The sequence below is a fragment of the Rhipicephalus sanguineus genome, chromosome 2, assembly GCF_013339695.2.
Source record: "Rhipicephalus sanguineus isolate Rsan-2018 chromosome 2, BIME_Rsan_1.4, whole genome shotgun sequence".
Classification (NCBI taxonomy): Eukaryota; Metazoa; Arthropoda; class Arachnida; order Ixodida; family Ixodidae; genus Rhipicephalus; species Rhipicephalus sanguineus.
Genome location: NC_051177.1, coordinates 85,303,173 through 85,318,759, shown reverse-complemented (window position 1 = coordinate 85,318,759; position 15,587 = coordinate 85,303,173). Strand labels below are relative to the sequence as shown.

At 47.8% G+C, this 15,587-nt stretch overlaps 1 protein-coding gene across 1 annotated transcript in view; it reads left to right on the top strand.

Annotated features, from left to right (window-relative positions):
- The first annotated feature begins 829 nt into the window (after positions 1 to 829).
- LOC119381715 (transient receptor potential-gamma protein-like) overlaps positions 830 to 15,587 on the top strand; it is a 28,831-nt gene continuing 14,073 nt past the window's right edge. The window contains 4 exon segments of the mRNA XM_037649481.2: positions 830 to 1,139; positions 4,277 to 4,383; positions 6,328 to 6,498; positions 10,476 to 10,710. Coding sequence (XP_037505409.2) covers positions 830 to 1,139; positions 4,277 to 4,383; positions 6,328 to 6,498; positions 10,476 to 10,710 — 823 coding nt within the window.

Below are 15,587 nucleotides of genomic sequence, written 5' to 3'. Positions count from 1 at the left end.
GAAACGAACACACGCGCTGACTCTCAAGTGATATTTTATTGAAAGAATGTGAAGCATATATACGTAGCAAGTGAATCACCCGCGACATGCGCAAGACACAAAGAAACATCAAGGCAGCACCGTCAAAATTATCGATTCCTTCTCATGAATTCCTTCTCATGAAGAGCGACTGACGGTTCACTGATACAAGTATTTTCTCTAATCGTTATATTGTAGGTCTCAGCGATTTATCTTGTCCATTGATTTAAAAATGACGGCGGTTGTGTTAAAGCTGGGACGACAATAAAAAATCAGTTGAGAGCCAGCGCCGTGTTGTCCGTTTCCTTCTTTTTGTCCTTGTCTGCCGTTGCGTCGTAACCAAGTTCAAGATGGAGGCGCAGTGTTGCCAGATAACGGGAGGTGCTGGCGTAGCGCCCGCTAAAGGCGACTTTGGGGAAGTGTTTACGTCAAGAGTCCTTGAGAGGCGGGCGGTTTGAACCGAGTTAGCAGTATGCGGACCACAAAAACGTGATTTTCTTTCAAACTAAGCATTTCCTTGGCACCAAACAATCACTACGAGGTTTCTGGAATGGTATTTCAAAAGTCCACGCCGAGTTGTATTTTGCCTTTAGTGTTCCTTTAAGTAAAATCCGTGTCAAGCGGGCAAGTTAAGTGCACTTAGGAGGAGTACGCTCCAGAACCCTGGGTGACACTTTAGGGTACGCGGCGCCAAACGTGAAAACAGAGCGCACTTGTAGCAAAAAAGAAATTGCGAGAGACTGCGAGCTTGTTTTAGGATGATGTAGATGGAAAAGAACACGAAATTCAGTGCAAGGTAGTCAGCGCTAATATGTCGGAGGAAGATAAAGTCGGGCATTTGCTAAAAGGAGTGGCTGAGGACGTCTACACTTTTCTAATCGGAAAAGATACCCTCAGTTCTGTGTCCGACTTCATTCGGCACTGCAGAACTTTTGAAACGTTGAAGATGCGTCGGATCACGCCAAAGTTTGGTCGGCTGGCTAACGTGACGACTGTTGCCAGTGTAGACACGAGCCCTTGCCTCGACATTTCCTCGACCATTCGACAGATTGTCCGCGAGGAACTCTCCCGCCAAGAAATGCTGCGTTCAACTGCCGACCATCATGAGGTGTACACGCCACGTGATGCTATGACTGCGCCTCTTCGGGCCCCTGGCAACCGACGATTAGCGCAGCGGCTGTAGAGTACAACCCAGCCCCACAGTCAAGGGTGACAACGCGCGTTCCAGCTCCGCGCTATGATCGACGCGCTCAGCGCACGCCTCCCCAACGACCGACGTATCGTCATGACATCCCCGACGAACCCATTCGCTATACAAGAGCAAATGGTGACGCTCATTTCACTGAAGAGCAACCAAGGTTTCGACCTCTGCCGGTGTGCTACTCCTGCGGTGTTCCGGGCCATATATCACGGTTTTGCAACCGTCGTGTAGCTCCGCGATACGGCCCACCGCCAGAATTTTCACGACCCTCCGAACGGCCTCGTGGTGTCCCGCGGCCACCACCATCTTGCAACGATTATTGGCCAAGCAGCTTCCGGAATCACTCCCCGGCATCTGACAGGAGTTTGACGCCTCCACCGCGACCGCGTGCTCCTCGTTCTCCCTCACCGCTGCGTCGCACCACGTCCCCTTCGCCACCGGAAAACTAGCTAGCGCGGCCGATGGAGGTGAGGTCGCTGGTGATGTGCTACTGACAGAAATACCTCCTGTATGGATGCTCAAAAACAAAGTGCGTGTTCTTGTGGATGATGTGCCTGTGATGGCCCTGGTGGACACAGGGGCGACAATTTCGGTAATGAGTGTTTCTTTTAAAGACGTGTTAGGGCACAAAGTTGTTTTTAAGTGGGACGAAACTTCAAAGTTCTGCGGAGTGAGTGGCGAGCCGTTGCGTCCTATTGGTGTGTGCAGTGCTGACGTGCTTTTGGGAGGTCATGTTATTACAACGGAATTCACGATTATTCCTCGGTCGACCCATGACGTTATTCTGGGCATGGACTTTTTGCGGGAGTGTGGTGCCACTGTCGACTGCCGCACAGGGAAGATATTTGTGAGTGGCCTTCCATCAGGGCTCCTGGAAAACTCTGCGGAAGGCGAAACTACATTGTGTGTTTGTGGCGATACTGTCATACCCGCGTCATCTACCGTTCGTGTGCCTGTTGTCTGTTGCGGCGCCGATTGCGACAGCTTCGACGCAAGCGTAGAGCCGATGCACGTTAACTGCATGAAGAAGAATGTGTTGGTTCCCCATTGTGTGGTGTCTATCAACAGCGGACGCACTGGCTTATGGACCGTAAACTGTTCTTCAGAGCCCGTGATGTTACCAGATGGTTTGAAATTGGCCTGGGTCAGCAGAGACCACGCGCCCTTGTCGGTGGCCGAACTACAGATGTAACGGAAGAACCTGGAGTTCACAGTTCGGAAACGGCCCTTTTGTCAATGATAAATAAGTCGCTTAGCACAAGCGAACGGCGAACATTAGTGGGTGTGCTTTCGAAGCACGTTTCGGTATTTGACTTTGCGCAGATGGACAACATACCCTCCATCCCTGCGTCTCGAACACGCCATACCATCAACACGGGTTCGGCCAATCCGATTCGACAAAAGCCATATCGTGTTTCACCATCAGAGCGCCAAATTATCAACGATCAAGTGCAGGAGATGGTGGAAAAAGGGAGTCATACAAGAGTCAGCCAGTCCGTGGGCAGCTCCAGTGATTCTCGTTAAAAAGAAAGATGGATCTTGGAGATTTTGCGTGGACTATCGCCGGTTGAATGCCGTGACAAAAAAAGACGTGTACCCACTCCCACGTATTGATGACGCAATAGACTGCCTACATTCGGCCTCTTACTTTTCCTCAGTAGACTTACGATCCGGCTACTGGCAAATTCCGATGCATCCTGAGGACAAGGAAAAGACTGCCTTTGTGACCCCTGACGGGCTCTTTGAATTTAATGTGATGCCCTTTGGACTGTGCAATGCTCCGGCGACGTTCGAGAGATTTATGGACACCATTCTGCGCGGCTTGAAGTGGAACATCTGCATGTGCTACCTCGACGACGTCGTCATCTTTGGCCGGACATTCAGTGAGCACAACTCGCGTCTGGATATTGTTCTGAACTGCATCCGAAACGCTGGACTAGTTTTAAAACTCGAAGAAGTGCCACTTCGGAGACCGCCAAACCCTCGTGCTTGGGCATCTCGTCGATAAGGATGGCATACGCCCGATCCACAGAAGACAGCAGCCGTTGAAGCATTCAGTGCACCGCGCTCTGTCAAGGAGCTCCGCAGTTTTCTGGGGCTTTGTTCCTATTTCCGACGCTTTATTCCCAAATTTGCTGACGTCGCGCACCCTCTCACATGCCTGCTACGAAAGGGCATTCCCTTTGAGTGGACTCCGGAGTGTCAGTCTTCTTTTCGTCACTGAAGTTTCTGCTCACGTCACGACCTGTCCTTCAGCACTTCAATCCTTTGGCCCAACAGAACTTCACACGGATGCCAGTGGCGTAGGTATTGGTGCCGTTCTAGTCCAGCGCTATGGTGACCGCGAACACGTCATTGCATACGCAAGTCGCTCATTAAGCCGGCCCGAACAGAATTACACTGTCACGGAACAAGAATGCCTGGCAGTAATATTTGCGATCCAGCGGTTTCGGTCTTACCTGTATGGGCGACCATTCACAGTAGTCACTGACCACCACTCGCTGTGTTGGCTTGTCAACCTTCGCGACCCTTGTGGCCGCCTTGCGCGCTGGGCGCTTAGGCTGCAAGAATACAGCTTCACCGTCTCTTACAAGAGCGGCGACGACACGCCGATGCGGACTGCCTCTCACGTATGCCACTCAGCACTACGGACTGTGACGCCGATGACTTTGACCACCTTATAGCTTCTGTATCGCCTAGTTTTCCAGACCTCGACAGTTTCAAAGCAGAGCAGCGAAAGGACGCAAAATTAGCACCGCTCTTCACCACCACGTCCGCCTCTACTAATGCGCGCCATTTCTGCATGCGCGATGGACTCTTGTACAAGAAAAACCTTTCCGGCAATGGCGTACGTTTTCTTCTCGTGGTGCCGGAGAGCCTTCGCACAGCCATTATGAGTGCCATGCACGACGACCCTACGTCTGGACATTTAGGTTCTGCGCGGACGCTCCACAGGACTAAAGAACGTTTTTATTGCCTGGAATGCAAAAGTCCGTTGAGATGTATGTGGCCAGCTGCATGCAGTGTCAGCGCATAAACGCCCATCTACTGCTCCAGCTGGTCTCCTCCAGCCGATGCCACCTCCAAGCACACCTTTCCAACAAGTGGGCATTGACTTCCTGGGCCCTTTTCCAAAAACGGCCAAGGGCAACCGTTGGATAATTGTTTGTGTCGATTACCTGACACGCTATTGTGAGACGGCGGCCGTCCCCTCCGCAACGGCCAGTGACGTGTCATTGTTCCTGCTGCAACACGTCATACTCCGACATGGCCCACCTCGCGTGATCATCAGCGACCGCGGACGACAATTCACAGCGGATGCCGTGGAGGAGCTTCTTCGTTTATGTGAATCCCGCTTGCGTCACTCGACACCCTACCATCCACAAACGAATGGGCTTACGGAGCGCACCAACCGGACAATTATCAACATGCTGTCTATGTAGTCTCATCCGACCATAAGAACTGGGATGACGTGCTACCTTTCATCACATATGCATTCAATACCGCCAAGCACGAGACTACCGGCTACAGCCCTTTCTTTTTGCTGTACGCACGTCCACCCCGGCACACAATCGACATTGTTTTCCCTTTCTGTACTCACGAAAACGTCACAGTCGCCGAGACCCTCTGCCTTGCTGAAGAGGCGCGTCGTATAGCACGATTACGCACCTTGGCATCTCAAGACAGAGCGAAAGCACGGTACGACATTCACCACCGACCTGTAACCTATCGACCCGGTGACTTAGTCTGGCTGTGGACTCCTACTCGGAAACGCGGCTTATGTCAAAGTTTTTAGCCACATACGATGGACCATTTGTTATTATCACCAGACTCACAGAGGTCACCTATACCATCGCTCGCCTTACGGCAAGTGGTAGACGAGCTGCCAAGACCCAGGTGGTCCATGTCGCCCGCTTGAAATTTTTCACATCGCGACAACCCGACTGACTCGCCCGGCGGCCTTCGTCTGCGAGGAGAGGAATGTTACGCATATGGACAAAGAAAACGAAGGCCGGTGAACGTGCTGGCCGCTCCGAGGCAGCTGAAGAAGAAGACGACGACGCTCGGAGATTCAACCTGTTGGCCGCTCCTGCGCTCACCTTCGCGACCAAGTAAACGGCCCCTTCAGTCGTATACGTCTCGGCCTTCTTCGAGCGTAACAATATGATTGTTGTACGTTGAATCACAAATAAAAACAAACGGTTTTCTTTTTCTCGCCGAAAAAGGCAGATGTCTTTTATACGAACCGTTGCATGTCAACACCAGCCGAGGCTCGGCAAAATGTCTTCACGGAAAGCGCAAGTGACACTGCGCTTGCGTCGTTTATATGTGGTAAAGCTCACTTTAACCGAAGTATGCTCCCCGTAAGCATGGTAAGCACACTTGATTTGCTCGCTTGACACGGATGTTACAGTGTAATTGGTATTCTGCTGCGGTAGAGTATTATGGGCTTGTTTAGAGATGCCGGTCAAGCACATCGTTGGTTCTTGAATACAGTGGTTAGAACGAAAGATACCACCGCACCGCTGCCGTCGATGGAGGCAAGTACTACGCGCACTGCTCACCTTTACTATATCAAAAAAGCCTCCATGCTTGCGCTGGCTTGACGGCAGTTATATTTCTTGATACCTTGTTGGAATTTTGATCAATTTTCACGTAATATATTGACAAGCAAAGTCTTCTCGCCGCCTTCATAGTCTTTAATGTGGAAGGTTACACTGCTAGGTTAATGGCTCCTTTGAATGAGTACCATCTAAAATAAAATTGGGGGTAGCTACGCGCTAGTGGCACGAAGATTGAGGAAGCAGCGGATATGGTGGCGTTGCCCTCCTCCGTTCCCTGCACCTCACTCGAGTAAACCAGAAGACGAAGTAGAGGACGAAGATGAAGAAGAGGACGAAGAGAGCGCGTGCCGGTTCGTGATGATGATAGTTTTCCTGCGTCGCCACATGGCAAACGGAAATGCTTAACAGTTCCGCTGTAAGAACCGGCAGATCATACGCATTGTGGAAATCGATTTCATTGGTTCACGCTGTAACCCCCCCCCCCTTGCGTCACTGCCAGCTCATACCGGAGCCGTAAGCAAAGAATGACTTCCGCACCTGCAGGAACTTCGTCGCAAGTGCCAAGACTTCGCGACAGCGCTACTGGACCACACGCGCACCTCGTACGAGCTGGAGGTGCTGCTCAACTACGACCCGACGGGTCCAGCCTTCGAGCACGGCGACCGCATGCACCTCACCCGCCTCAAGATGGCCATACGCTTCAAGCAGAAAAAGGTAAGTCGTTGTCGGGGCAGGATCAGGTACTGCGCTTTACAGCTGGGTCATAACAGTTCTTGCAAGTTCACAGAACACACGCACGAGATGTTATTAAGGCGAAAGCCTTAGATGCCTCATCAAGCGCGAAAGTTGACCGTCGGGATCAGCGGCGTCAACGCGAGTGATGCAAAAAAAATCATCATTGCTTGATGACGTACTACATGGCGCCATCATGACGTCACAAGTCGCGGAAATTCGTGACGTCCCATGATGACGTCATCACATGGCATCATCGTCATCATCATCATCATCATCATCAGCCTGTCTACGCCCACTGCAGGGCAAAGGCCTCTCCCATGTTCCGCCAATCAACCCGGTCCTGTGCTTTCTGTTGCCACGTTATACCTGCAAACTTCTTAATCTCATCTACCCACCTAATTTTCTGTCTTCCCCTCACGCGTTTGCCCTCTCTTGGAATCCAGTCAGTTACCCTTAATGACCACCGGTTATCCTGCCGACGTGCTACGTGGCCGGCCCATATCCATTTCTTCTTCTTAATTTCAACTATGATATCCTTAACCCCCGTTTGTTCCCTGACCCACTCTGCTCTCTTCCTGTCTCTTAAGGTTACACCTATCATTTTCCTTTCCATCGCTCGCTGCGTCGTCCTCAATTTAAGTTGAACCCACTTTGTAAGTCTCCAGGTTTCTGCTCCGTAGGTAAGTACCGGTAAGATGCAGCTGTTATATACCTTCCTCTTGAGAGATAGTGGTAGACTACCATTCATGATTTGATAATGCTTGCCGAATGAGCCCCATCCCATCCTTATTCTTCTAGTCATTTCACTCTCATGGTTCGGCTCCGCGGTTACTACCTGTCCTAAGTAGACGTACTCCTTTACAACTTCCAGCGTCTCGCCACCTATCGCGAAGCGCTGTTCTCTGCCAAGATTGTTCCACATTACTTTAGTTTTATGCATATTAATTTTCAGACCTACTCTTCTACTTTCCGTATCCAGTTCAGTAATCATGAGCTGTAATTCGTCTCCCGCGTTACTCATCAATGCAATGTCATCAGCGAAGCGCAGGTTACTGAGATACTCTCCATTAACTCTTATCCCTAATTCTTTCCAATCTAGGGCCCTGAAAACCTCCTGTAAACACGCGGTGAATAGCATTGGAGAGATCGTGTCTCCCTGTCGTACGCCCTTCTTTATTGGGATTCTGTCGCTTTCTTTATGAAGGACTGTAGTGGCTGTGTATGCGCTGTAGATTTCTTCCATTATGTTTATATAGGCTTCGTCGATGCCCTGATTCCGCAGTGCTTGCATGACTGCTGATGTCTCCACCGAATCAAATGCCTTCTCGTAATCTATGAAGGCTATGTATAGGGGTTGGTTGTATTCCGCGCATTTCTCTATCACCTGATTGATAGTATGAATATGGTCTATTGTTGAGAAGCCTGTACGAAATCCTGCCTGGTCCCTTGGTTGATTAAACTCTAATGTCGTATTAATTCTGTTAGCAATTACTTTTGTGAATAGCTTGTAGACAACGGACAGTAAGCTGATGGGCCTGTAATTTTTCAGGTCCTTGACGTCCCCTTTCTTATGGATCAAGGTGATGTTGGCATTCTTCCAAGATTCTGGTATTCTCCCTGTCGAGAGACACTTCGTATACAGGGTGGCCAGTTTCTCTAACATAATCTCTCCACCGTCTTTCAACAGGTCTGATGTTACCTGATCCTCACCAGCGGCTTTGCCTCTTTGCATTCCCTTTAGGGCTTTCTTTACTTCTCCTGTTAATACTGGTGGGATGTCAGATTCCTCTGGCTTATTACTGCTTCTTACGTTATCATCCTGACTGTCTCGGCTGCTGTACAGATCTCTGTAGAACTCTTCCGCTATCTCAACTATTCTATCCATATTGGTTGTGACCTTGCCATCCTTGTCCCTTAACGCACACATCTGATTTTTGCCTATGCACAGTTTTGTCTTCGTAGCTTTGAGGCTTCTTCCGTTCTTTAGAGCATGCTCAATTCTCTCCATATTATACTTTCTTATGTCGGCTACTTTACGCCTATTGATCAACTTCGAAAGGTCCGCCAGCTCTATTTTGTCTGTTGCATTTGAGGCTTTCATAGCTTGACGTTTCTTAATGAGGTTTTTCGTCTCTTGGGGTAGCTTACCAGTGTCCTGTCTAACGACTGTACCCCCGACTTCCACTGCACACTCCTTAATGATACTAGTCAGATTATCATTCATTGCGTCAACGCTAAGGTCGGTTTCCTCGGTTAAAGCCGCGTACCTATTCTGAAGTGAAACTCTGAATTCCTGTACTTTCCCTCGCAGAGCTAGTTCATTAATCGGCTTCTTGCGTATCAGTTTCTGCCGTTCCTTCCTCACGTCTAGTTGAATTCTAGATCTTACCATTCTATGGTCACTGCATCGGATCTTGTTAACTACTTCCACATCCTGTATAATGCCCGGGTGGTCGCACATTATGAAGTCTATTTCATTTTTAGTTTCGCCATTAGGACTCCTCCACGTCCACTTACGAGTAGTCCGTTTTCTGTAGAAGGTGTTCAAGATCCGTAAATTATTGCGTTCTGCGAACTCTACTAGTAACTCCCCTCTGGCATTTCTAGAGCCGATGCCATATTCCCCAACTGCATGATCTCCAGCCTGCTTCTTGCCTACTTTTGCATTAAAGTCGCCCATCAGTACAGTATACTGTGTCTTTACCTTACTCATTGCTGATTCTACGTCTTCGTAGAAGCGTTCAACCAGTTGATCATCATGGCTGGATGTAGGCGCATAGGCCTGTATCACCTTCATCCTGTACCTCTTATTAAACTTAATCACGATACATAACACCCTCTCATTAATGCTATAGTATTCCTCTATATTGCCAGCTATATTTTTATGAATAAGGAACCCCACTCCTAGTTCTCTTCTGTCAGCTAAGCCACGATAGCATAGGACGTGTCCGTTCTTCAGCACTGTATAAGCCTCCTGTGGCCTCCCATGGCCTCACATGGCATCATGGCTTGGTAAAAGTTGGGCCGATCACGGAGGCAATGCAAAACCAGGTGCGGCGCACAAAACTTGCAAGGCCTCCTGTGCTGGAGTCCGTGCGAAACCACGTTAGGGCAGGAAGCTTTCGGAGTGGGGCGGGAGCGTATCAATGCATCGAGTGACTGGCAAAAAAGAAGATGGCTTTCGCCTTCGAGTCGTCTTAGGCGAACGCATAAAGGACCCTCTGAGTTTTTCGCAGAAAACTCGCGGGCAGTTCTGCAGCCTCTTTTTATGTTACAAGAACGCTCGTAATGTGATATCAACTAGAAAACACCGTAAGCAGGTCCATTTGACTTCGGTATAAGCATAGCGAAACGATAGTTAACTTTGGGACATAATTGCCTCTTTTCTACATTTTATATGTCTTCTATGGGTGTCATACGTCCATAGGTATAATACGGCCGCACGTATGGAGGTGCCGTACTACGTCCATGCGTGCGCATTTTTGTTTCCTTGAAGAAGCACATTATCCTGTCATTTTACGGACTGATATTTACGAGGAACATACGAGGAAATTATGTAGAGTACATTTCGCTTAACATCACTAAGGGCGCACATGATTCCTCTCTTCTGTTCCTGTCTCTTAACCGATTCTGACAGAATGTAATCAGAAGATCTTGATAGCCACATTCTGGTCTTCCAGTATACCTCTGGCTTGAAGTACCAAAACCTTGATAAGTCTTTCGGTTTTTTGCTCTTATCTGGACAATATACTTTTGCGAGGAGCCAACACTCCGGCACTTTCCAGTGAAAGAAAAAAGAAAGTTTACTGAAGTTGTTTACTCTTTCTATTGCCTTGGTAGGATTCTAGTATATCCAATATACCATATCTCGTCTTTCATACTCTTAAAGGCGTCGCTTCGCTTTCCACTGTGCAGTAAGCGGATAATTTGACCGACACTTCTTCTACGTCACGCAGTTCTGCGCTCACCCGAACGTGCAGCAGCTGCTGGCGTCCATCTGGTACGAGGGCCTGCCGGGTTTCCGGCGCAAGAACATCATCCTGCAGTCGATGCAGATCCTCAAGATCGGCCTACTCTTCCCCGTCTACTCGGTCGCCTACATCGTGGCGCCGCACTCGAACTTCGGCCGCACACTCCGAAAACCCTTCATCAAGTTCATCTGCCATTCGGCTTCATACGTCACCTTCCTATGTGCGTAATCTCGTCGTTTGCCTTTAGCAGCGGAGCTGCTTAAACTTGGCAAAACTCCGGGATCGTCCGCGCAAAACTGGGCAGGTATGCGACACAGAAAGCGGGTGTGTGCCAGGCAGCTACTAGCATAGCACATCCATGCATAGTATAGTATAGCAAGACGGTGGGAAAGGGAAGCGAGAGTGAAGATAGCGAGGAGTATCTTCAAAGGAGGGGCGAGGGTAAAGCATAGCATAGCCGCGTATAGTATAGTATAGTATAGTATAGTATAGTATAGTATATCTCAAGGAAGTGGGAAAAGAAAGTGAGGGTGAGGAGGAGGAGGGCAGAGGGTAAAGCATATCATAGCCGTTCATAGTATAGTAGCAATGGGGTGGGAAAGGGAAGTGAGTGTGAAGAGGAGTGATGTGAGAGTGAGGAGGAGTGAAAGGGGAAGGGCAAAGCAACCAGCTCAGCTGTTTCCTCAGCCTTCGCACCGCTAGTGCGTAGCTGCCCCATATTTTTTTTTTCGTGCGTAAGCATTTTGAGACGATTCCCCGCAAAAATGTGTAAGTAGTTAGCTCGTGATACAACTAGCTCCTCCAGGGCAATTCGCACGTGTATTGTTAGCGTAAAAGACATAAGAAAAGCAAAGAATGTAGTGACGCATACTGCAAGTGCGAATGGAACAAGTGCAAATACATACAAACACGTGCAAATGGAAAACCAGCAAGCCCAAGTAGAAGGCCTCCTGAACTCCAGAACAATACATGGGCTAAATGGGGTATATGCATGACAGCCGGTTTACGAGTGCTGAGCTACAGGGGCGTAGCCAAGGGGGGGTTGGGGGGGTTCAAACCCCCCCCCCCAAATTTTTCAATTTTGCTTGCATATATATACATGCACACATACAAACGCACGCACGAACATACATAACGTATGGTTGAACCCCCCCCCCCCCCCCCCCGAAAAAATTTCTGGCTACGCCCCTGCTGAGCTATATAGCTACGAGTCCCAACGGTGCTCAACGAATTAAAGCAATATGTATCGAAGAATTCACAACGATCATGAGTTCTGATACGGGGGTTATGTGGATCCGGCTACGATCATCAGTTGATCGAAGCGGATGAAAACGTGATATGCAGACATGTGAACAAGTGTGTGGTTAGATCGAGTTCAGTTAGGTTGATAAGGAACAGCCGCCGTTGCAATGCGTTCGATAAGGACCGATAAAGAACCCCAGGTGGTCGAAATTTCCGGAGCCCTCCACTACGGCGTCTCTCGTAATCATATCGTGGTTTTGGGACGTTAAACCCCAGATATTATTATTACTACTGACCCGAAGGTCGCGGGATCGAATCCCGGCCGCGGCGGCTGCATGTTCGATGGAGGTGAAAATGGTTGAGGCCCGTGCACTTAGATTTAGGTGCACGTTAAACAACCCCAGGTGGTTGAAATTTCCGGAGCCCTCCACTACGGCGTTCCTCATAATCATATTGTGGTCTTGGGACGTTAAAGTCCACATATTATTATATTATACGCGAGCGAGAAAGTGTGTGTTCGTCAAAATTCTGTCCTCTGGTGCATGCGTCTTTTAAGGCTGGGTTCTTCAATTTCCCAAACTATGTACAAACCGGCCCAGTACCAGGCTCTTCTACGAGAAAATTGCTCGCAGCAGTGTAAACACAGATTCCCGCGGGCCGCGTCTCAGACTTGAAGTTATAGTGAGGAAAGGGGTAAATTTGCAGCGCAGTCTGGCGGCGTTTTTCCCTGTAAATTAGAAAACGTGCCTGCGCATGCATAAGAAGGCAGCAGGATTGAGAATACGTATGCTGCGCACTCTGGTGCCTTTCTTTTTTTTTCCGTAACTCGGGGCCCTGTGCGCCGCCATGTTTCTTTTAAATTTTTTTCAGTGTCACATAAGCATTCACCACGGCGCCTCAGTCACCTACGGCTCACGCTGCTCAGAAGAAGGTTATAATAATAATAATGATGATAATCAATCAATCAATCAATCAATCAATCAATGATTTATTTAACGTGCCCAGGAACAACCGTAAGGTCTTTGTGCTGGCGCACGCAAAAAAAAACAATAAAAATAAACAATACAATACAGACAGTTTTCAGAAGTAAAAAGAGCAAAAACACGTAGACAAAGAGAAATGAACACAAAAGGGGAGGAGTAAAATAAGACAACACGAGAAATATTGACGGGGCATAAAAAATTAGATTGCATATATACAACTATGTGGAAAGACTGAGAAGGGAAGACTTTGTACATTGTGCCACACTATGTCAAAACAGTGCAAAGCTCGGATAAAAACAATGATTGTGGGCTATGAAAAACGTCAAGATCAAGAAAATTAACATTATAGAGACTTTGTATTCTGTGAACGGTAGAGTGTTGGAAGAAGCAGGCGGGTACATGAAACGGTCTGTTCTCTCTGGTTAACTTACGCGGAATTCGAAAATTTACACAGTTGAGAAGTACAGGGCAGGATATGATACCGTGGACTAGCTTGTAAAGAAATAAGAGATCAGAGCGATTTCGTCGGCAGTGAAGTGATGGCAGTGATAATAATTCAGCAGTACTTGAACGAGATCCAGAGTCATTTTTAGCAAAGCGATGGTATATATGCTGAGGAATTTTTTTCTGGACTCGTTCAATGGTGTTACCGCTGGATTGAGCAATGCCATTCCATATCACGGACGCATACTCAAGTTGCGGAAGACATATAGCCGTGTACAATTTGTGTAGGGCCATGGGAGACCTGAATTCTCGAGATATTCTACAAACACATCCGAGAGAACGAAGGCCCCGCATAGCAGCACGCTTAACGTGAGAAGAAAGTTTAACGCGCTGTCAACAACAACACGAAGATCACTGATTTCATAAACCTTGCATAACGGCACAGAATTGACAGAGTATTGAAATGACACGCTAGATGTTTTGCGAGTGATAGACATGAATTTTGTCTTCGAGGTATTCAGAGAAAGGTTATTACCGTCGCACCATTCGGAAAAAGAGCGCAAGTCTGACTGCAGCAAGCGACAGTCGTTAACTGAATGAATTTCCTTAAAAATCTTGATGTCATCGGCATACAAGAGGAAAGAAGAATTACGAATGGCAAAAGAAACATCATTAACGTAAAAAAAAAATAGGAGTGGGCCTAATACCGACCCTTGAGGGACCCCACTAGTCACTTTATACAAAGAAGACGTTTGGCCATTTACGGCAACATAACAATATCTATGAGCAGATAGCTCTGCAGGAGATTCACAACTGACAAGTCAACATCAAAGTGCGCAAGTTTAACCATAATCAGCGTGTGGCTGACTACGTCAAAAGCCTTGCTCAGGTCACAGTAAATTACGTCAACCTGTCCTCTCTGAGAAATAGGTGTGGAGATCTGCGTCATGAAACTAGCAAGATTTGTGGTAGTTGAGCGGCCAGCGAGGAAAACCATGTTGATTAGGAATCAATGAGTTTTTCACACTAAAAGACAATATGTTGTGAAGAGCCAGCTCGAAGACCTTTGATGTGGCACATAGTAGAGAAATCGGGCGATAATTAGAAGCATCTGTTTTAGAGCCCGACTTAAATACTGGAAAAACACGAGCAGTTTTCCACATGCTTGGAAATGTGGAAGTGTCCAGGCAGTTATTAAATATCGTAGTTAGTACTGGGACAAATATACTACCATAAGCTTTTAGTATGGCGGAGGGGATGCCATCTGGCCCACATGATAAGGATGGTTTTAAGCGCTTAATGCATTCGCAGATAAGATTTTCATCCAGCGACAAAGCACTGGATGAGCTAACCGCCTTGGGCTGTTGTCTGATATCAGTGCTAGATTCTGAGGCCTTATAAACGGATGAGAAATGCGTGGCAAAACAGTCAGCGACGGCATGCACTTCTACCCCATTTGAGTCCAGTAGTCTGAAGGACTCTCCGCTTTTGCTGGACCGTTTACGTACATACTTCCAAAACTCAGCCGGCCTGTCAGAGGCGCTTTTTTCTAAGAATTCTATATACGAACTATGATCTCGTTTATATAGGCGTTTAGAGAGAGTTCGAAAGAAGCTGAGCTCTTCCTTCCACTCGCTGGATGGAGAACATTTAGATTTCCTGTGTGCGTGATCTTTATGCTTCAGTGCACTGATAAGTTCAGATGAGAACCAGTGGGGATATTTACGTTGTTTAGGTGTATATTGGGGAATAAAATTACGCATGCTGCTCAGTACAAGCTCCGTAAACCGATCAACCTGCTCATCAACATTTGGTTTGTCAGTAACCTGTGACCACTCAACGGTAGACAAGTGATGATAGAGGCCCGTGTAATCACCTCGCTTGAAGGCAAATCTCGGATATTTGTTTACGTAACTGCTGAAGCTCGCTGTTGCGGCTGATGCGGATAATCTTACGTTAAGTGGTGGGTGGAATTTGTCTGGACGTAATAATAATAATAATAATAATAATAATAATGATGATGATGATGATGATGATGATGATGATGATGATGATATCTGGGTTTTAACGTCCCAAAACCACTATGTGAATATGAGAGACGCCGTAGTAGAGGGCTCCGGAAATTTGGACCACCTGGGGTTCTTTAACGTGCACCTAAATCTTCAGAAGAAGGTTCCCGGGTTCGGTGTCAGCTGCTGTGGTCACTATATGATGCTGGAGGATGGCGAAACACGCTCGTGTATCATGCATTCCGTTCGTTTTAAAGAACTGAAGACGCTAAAAATTGGTCGGTAGCTTTTCACGACGGCGTTCCTCATAGCCCACTGTGAAATTTCGGGTTCTTATCCCATACACGTGTGCAGATACTACATAGATGTGTAGACATACAAGTTAAAGCAACTCAGTAAAAAATCAAACAAGGTTCCTC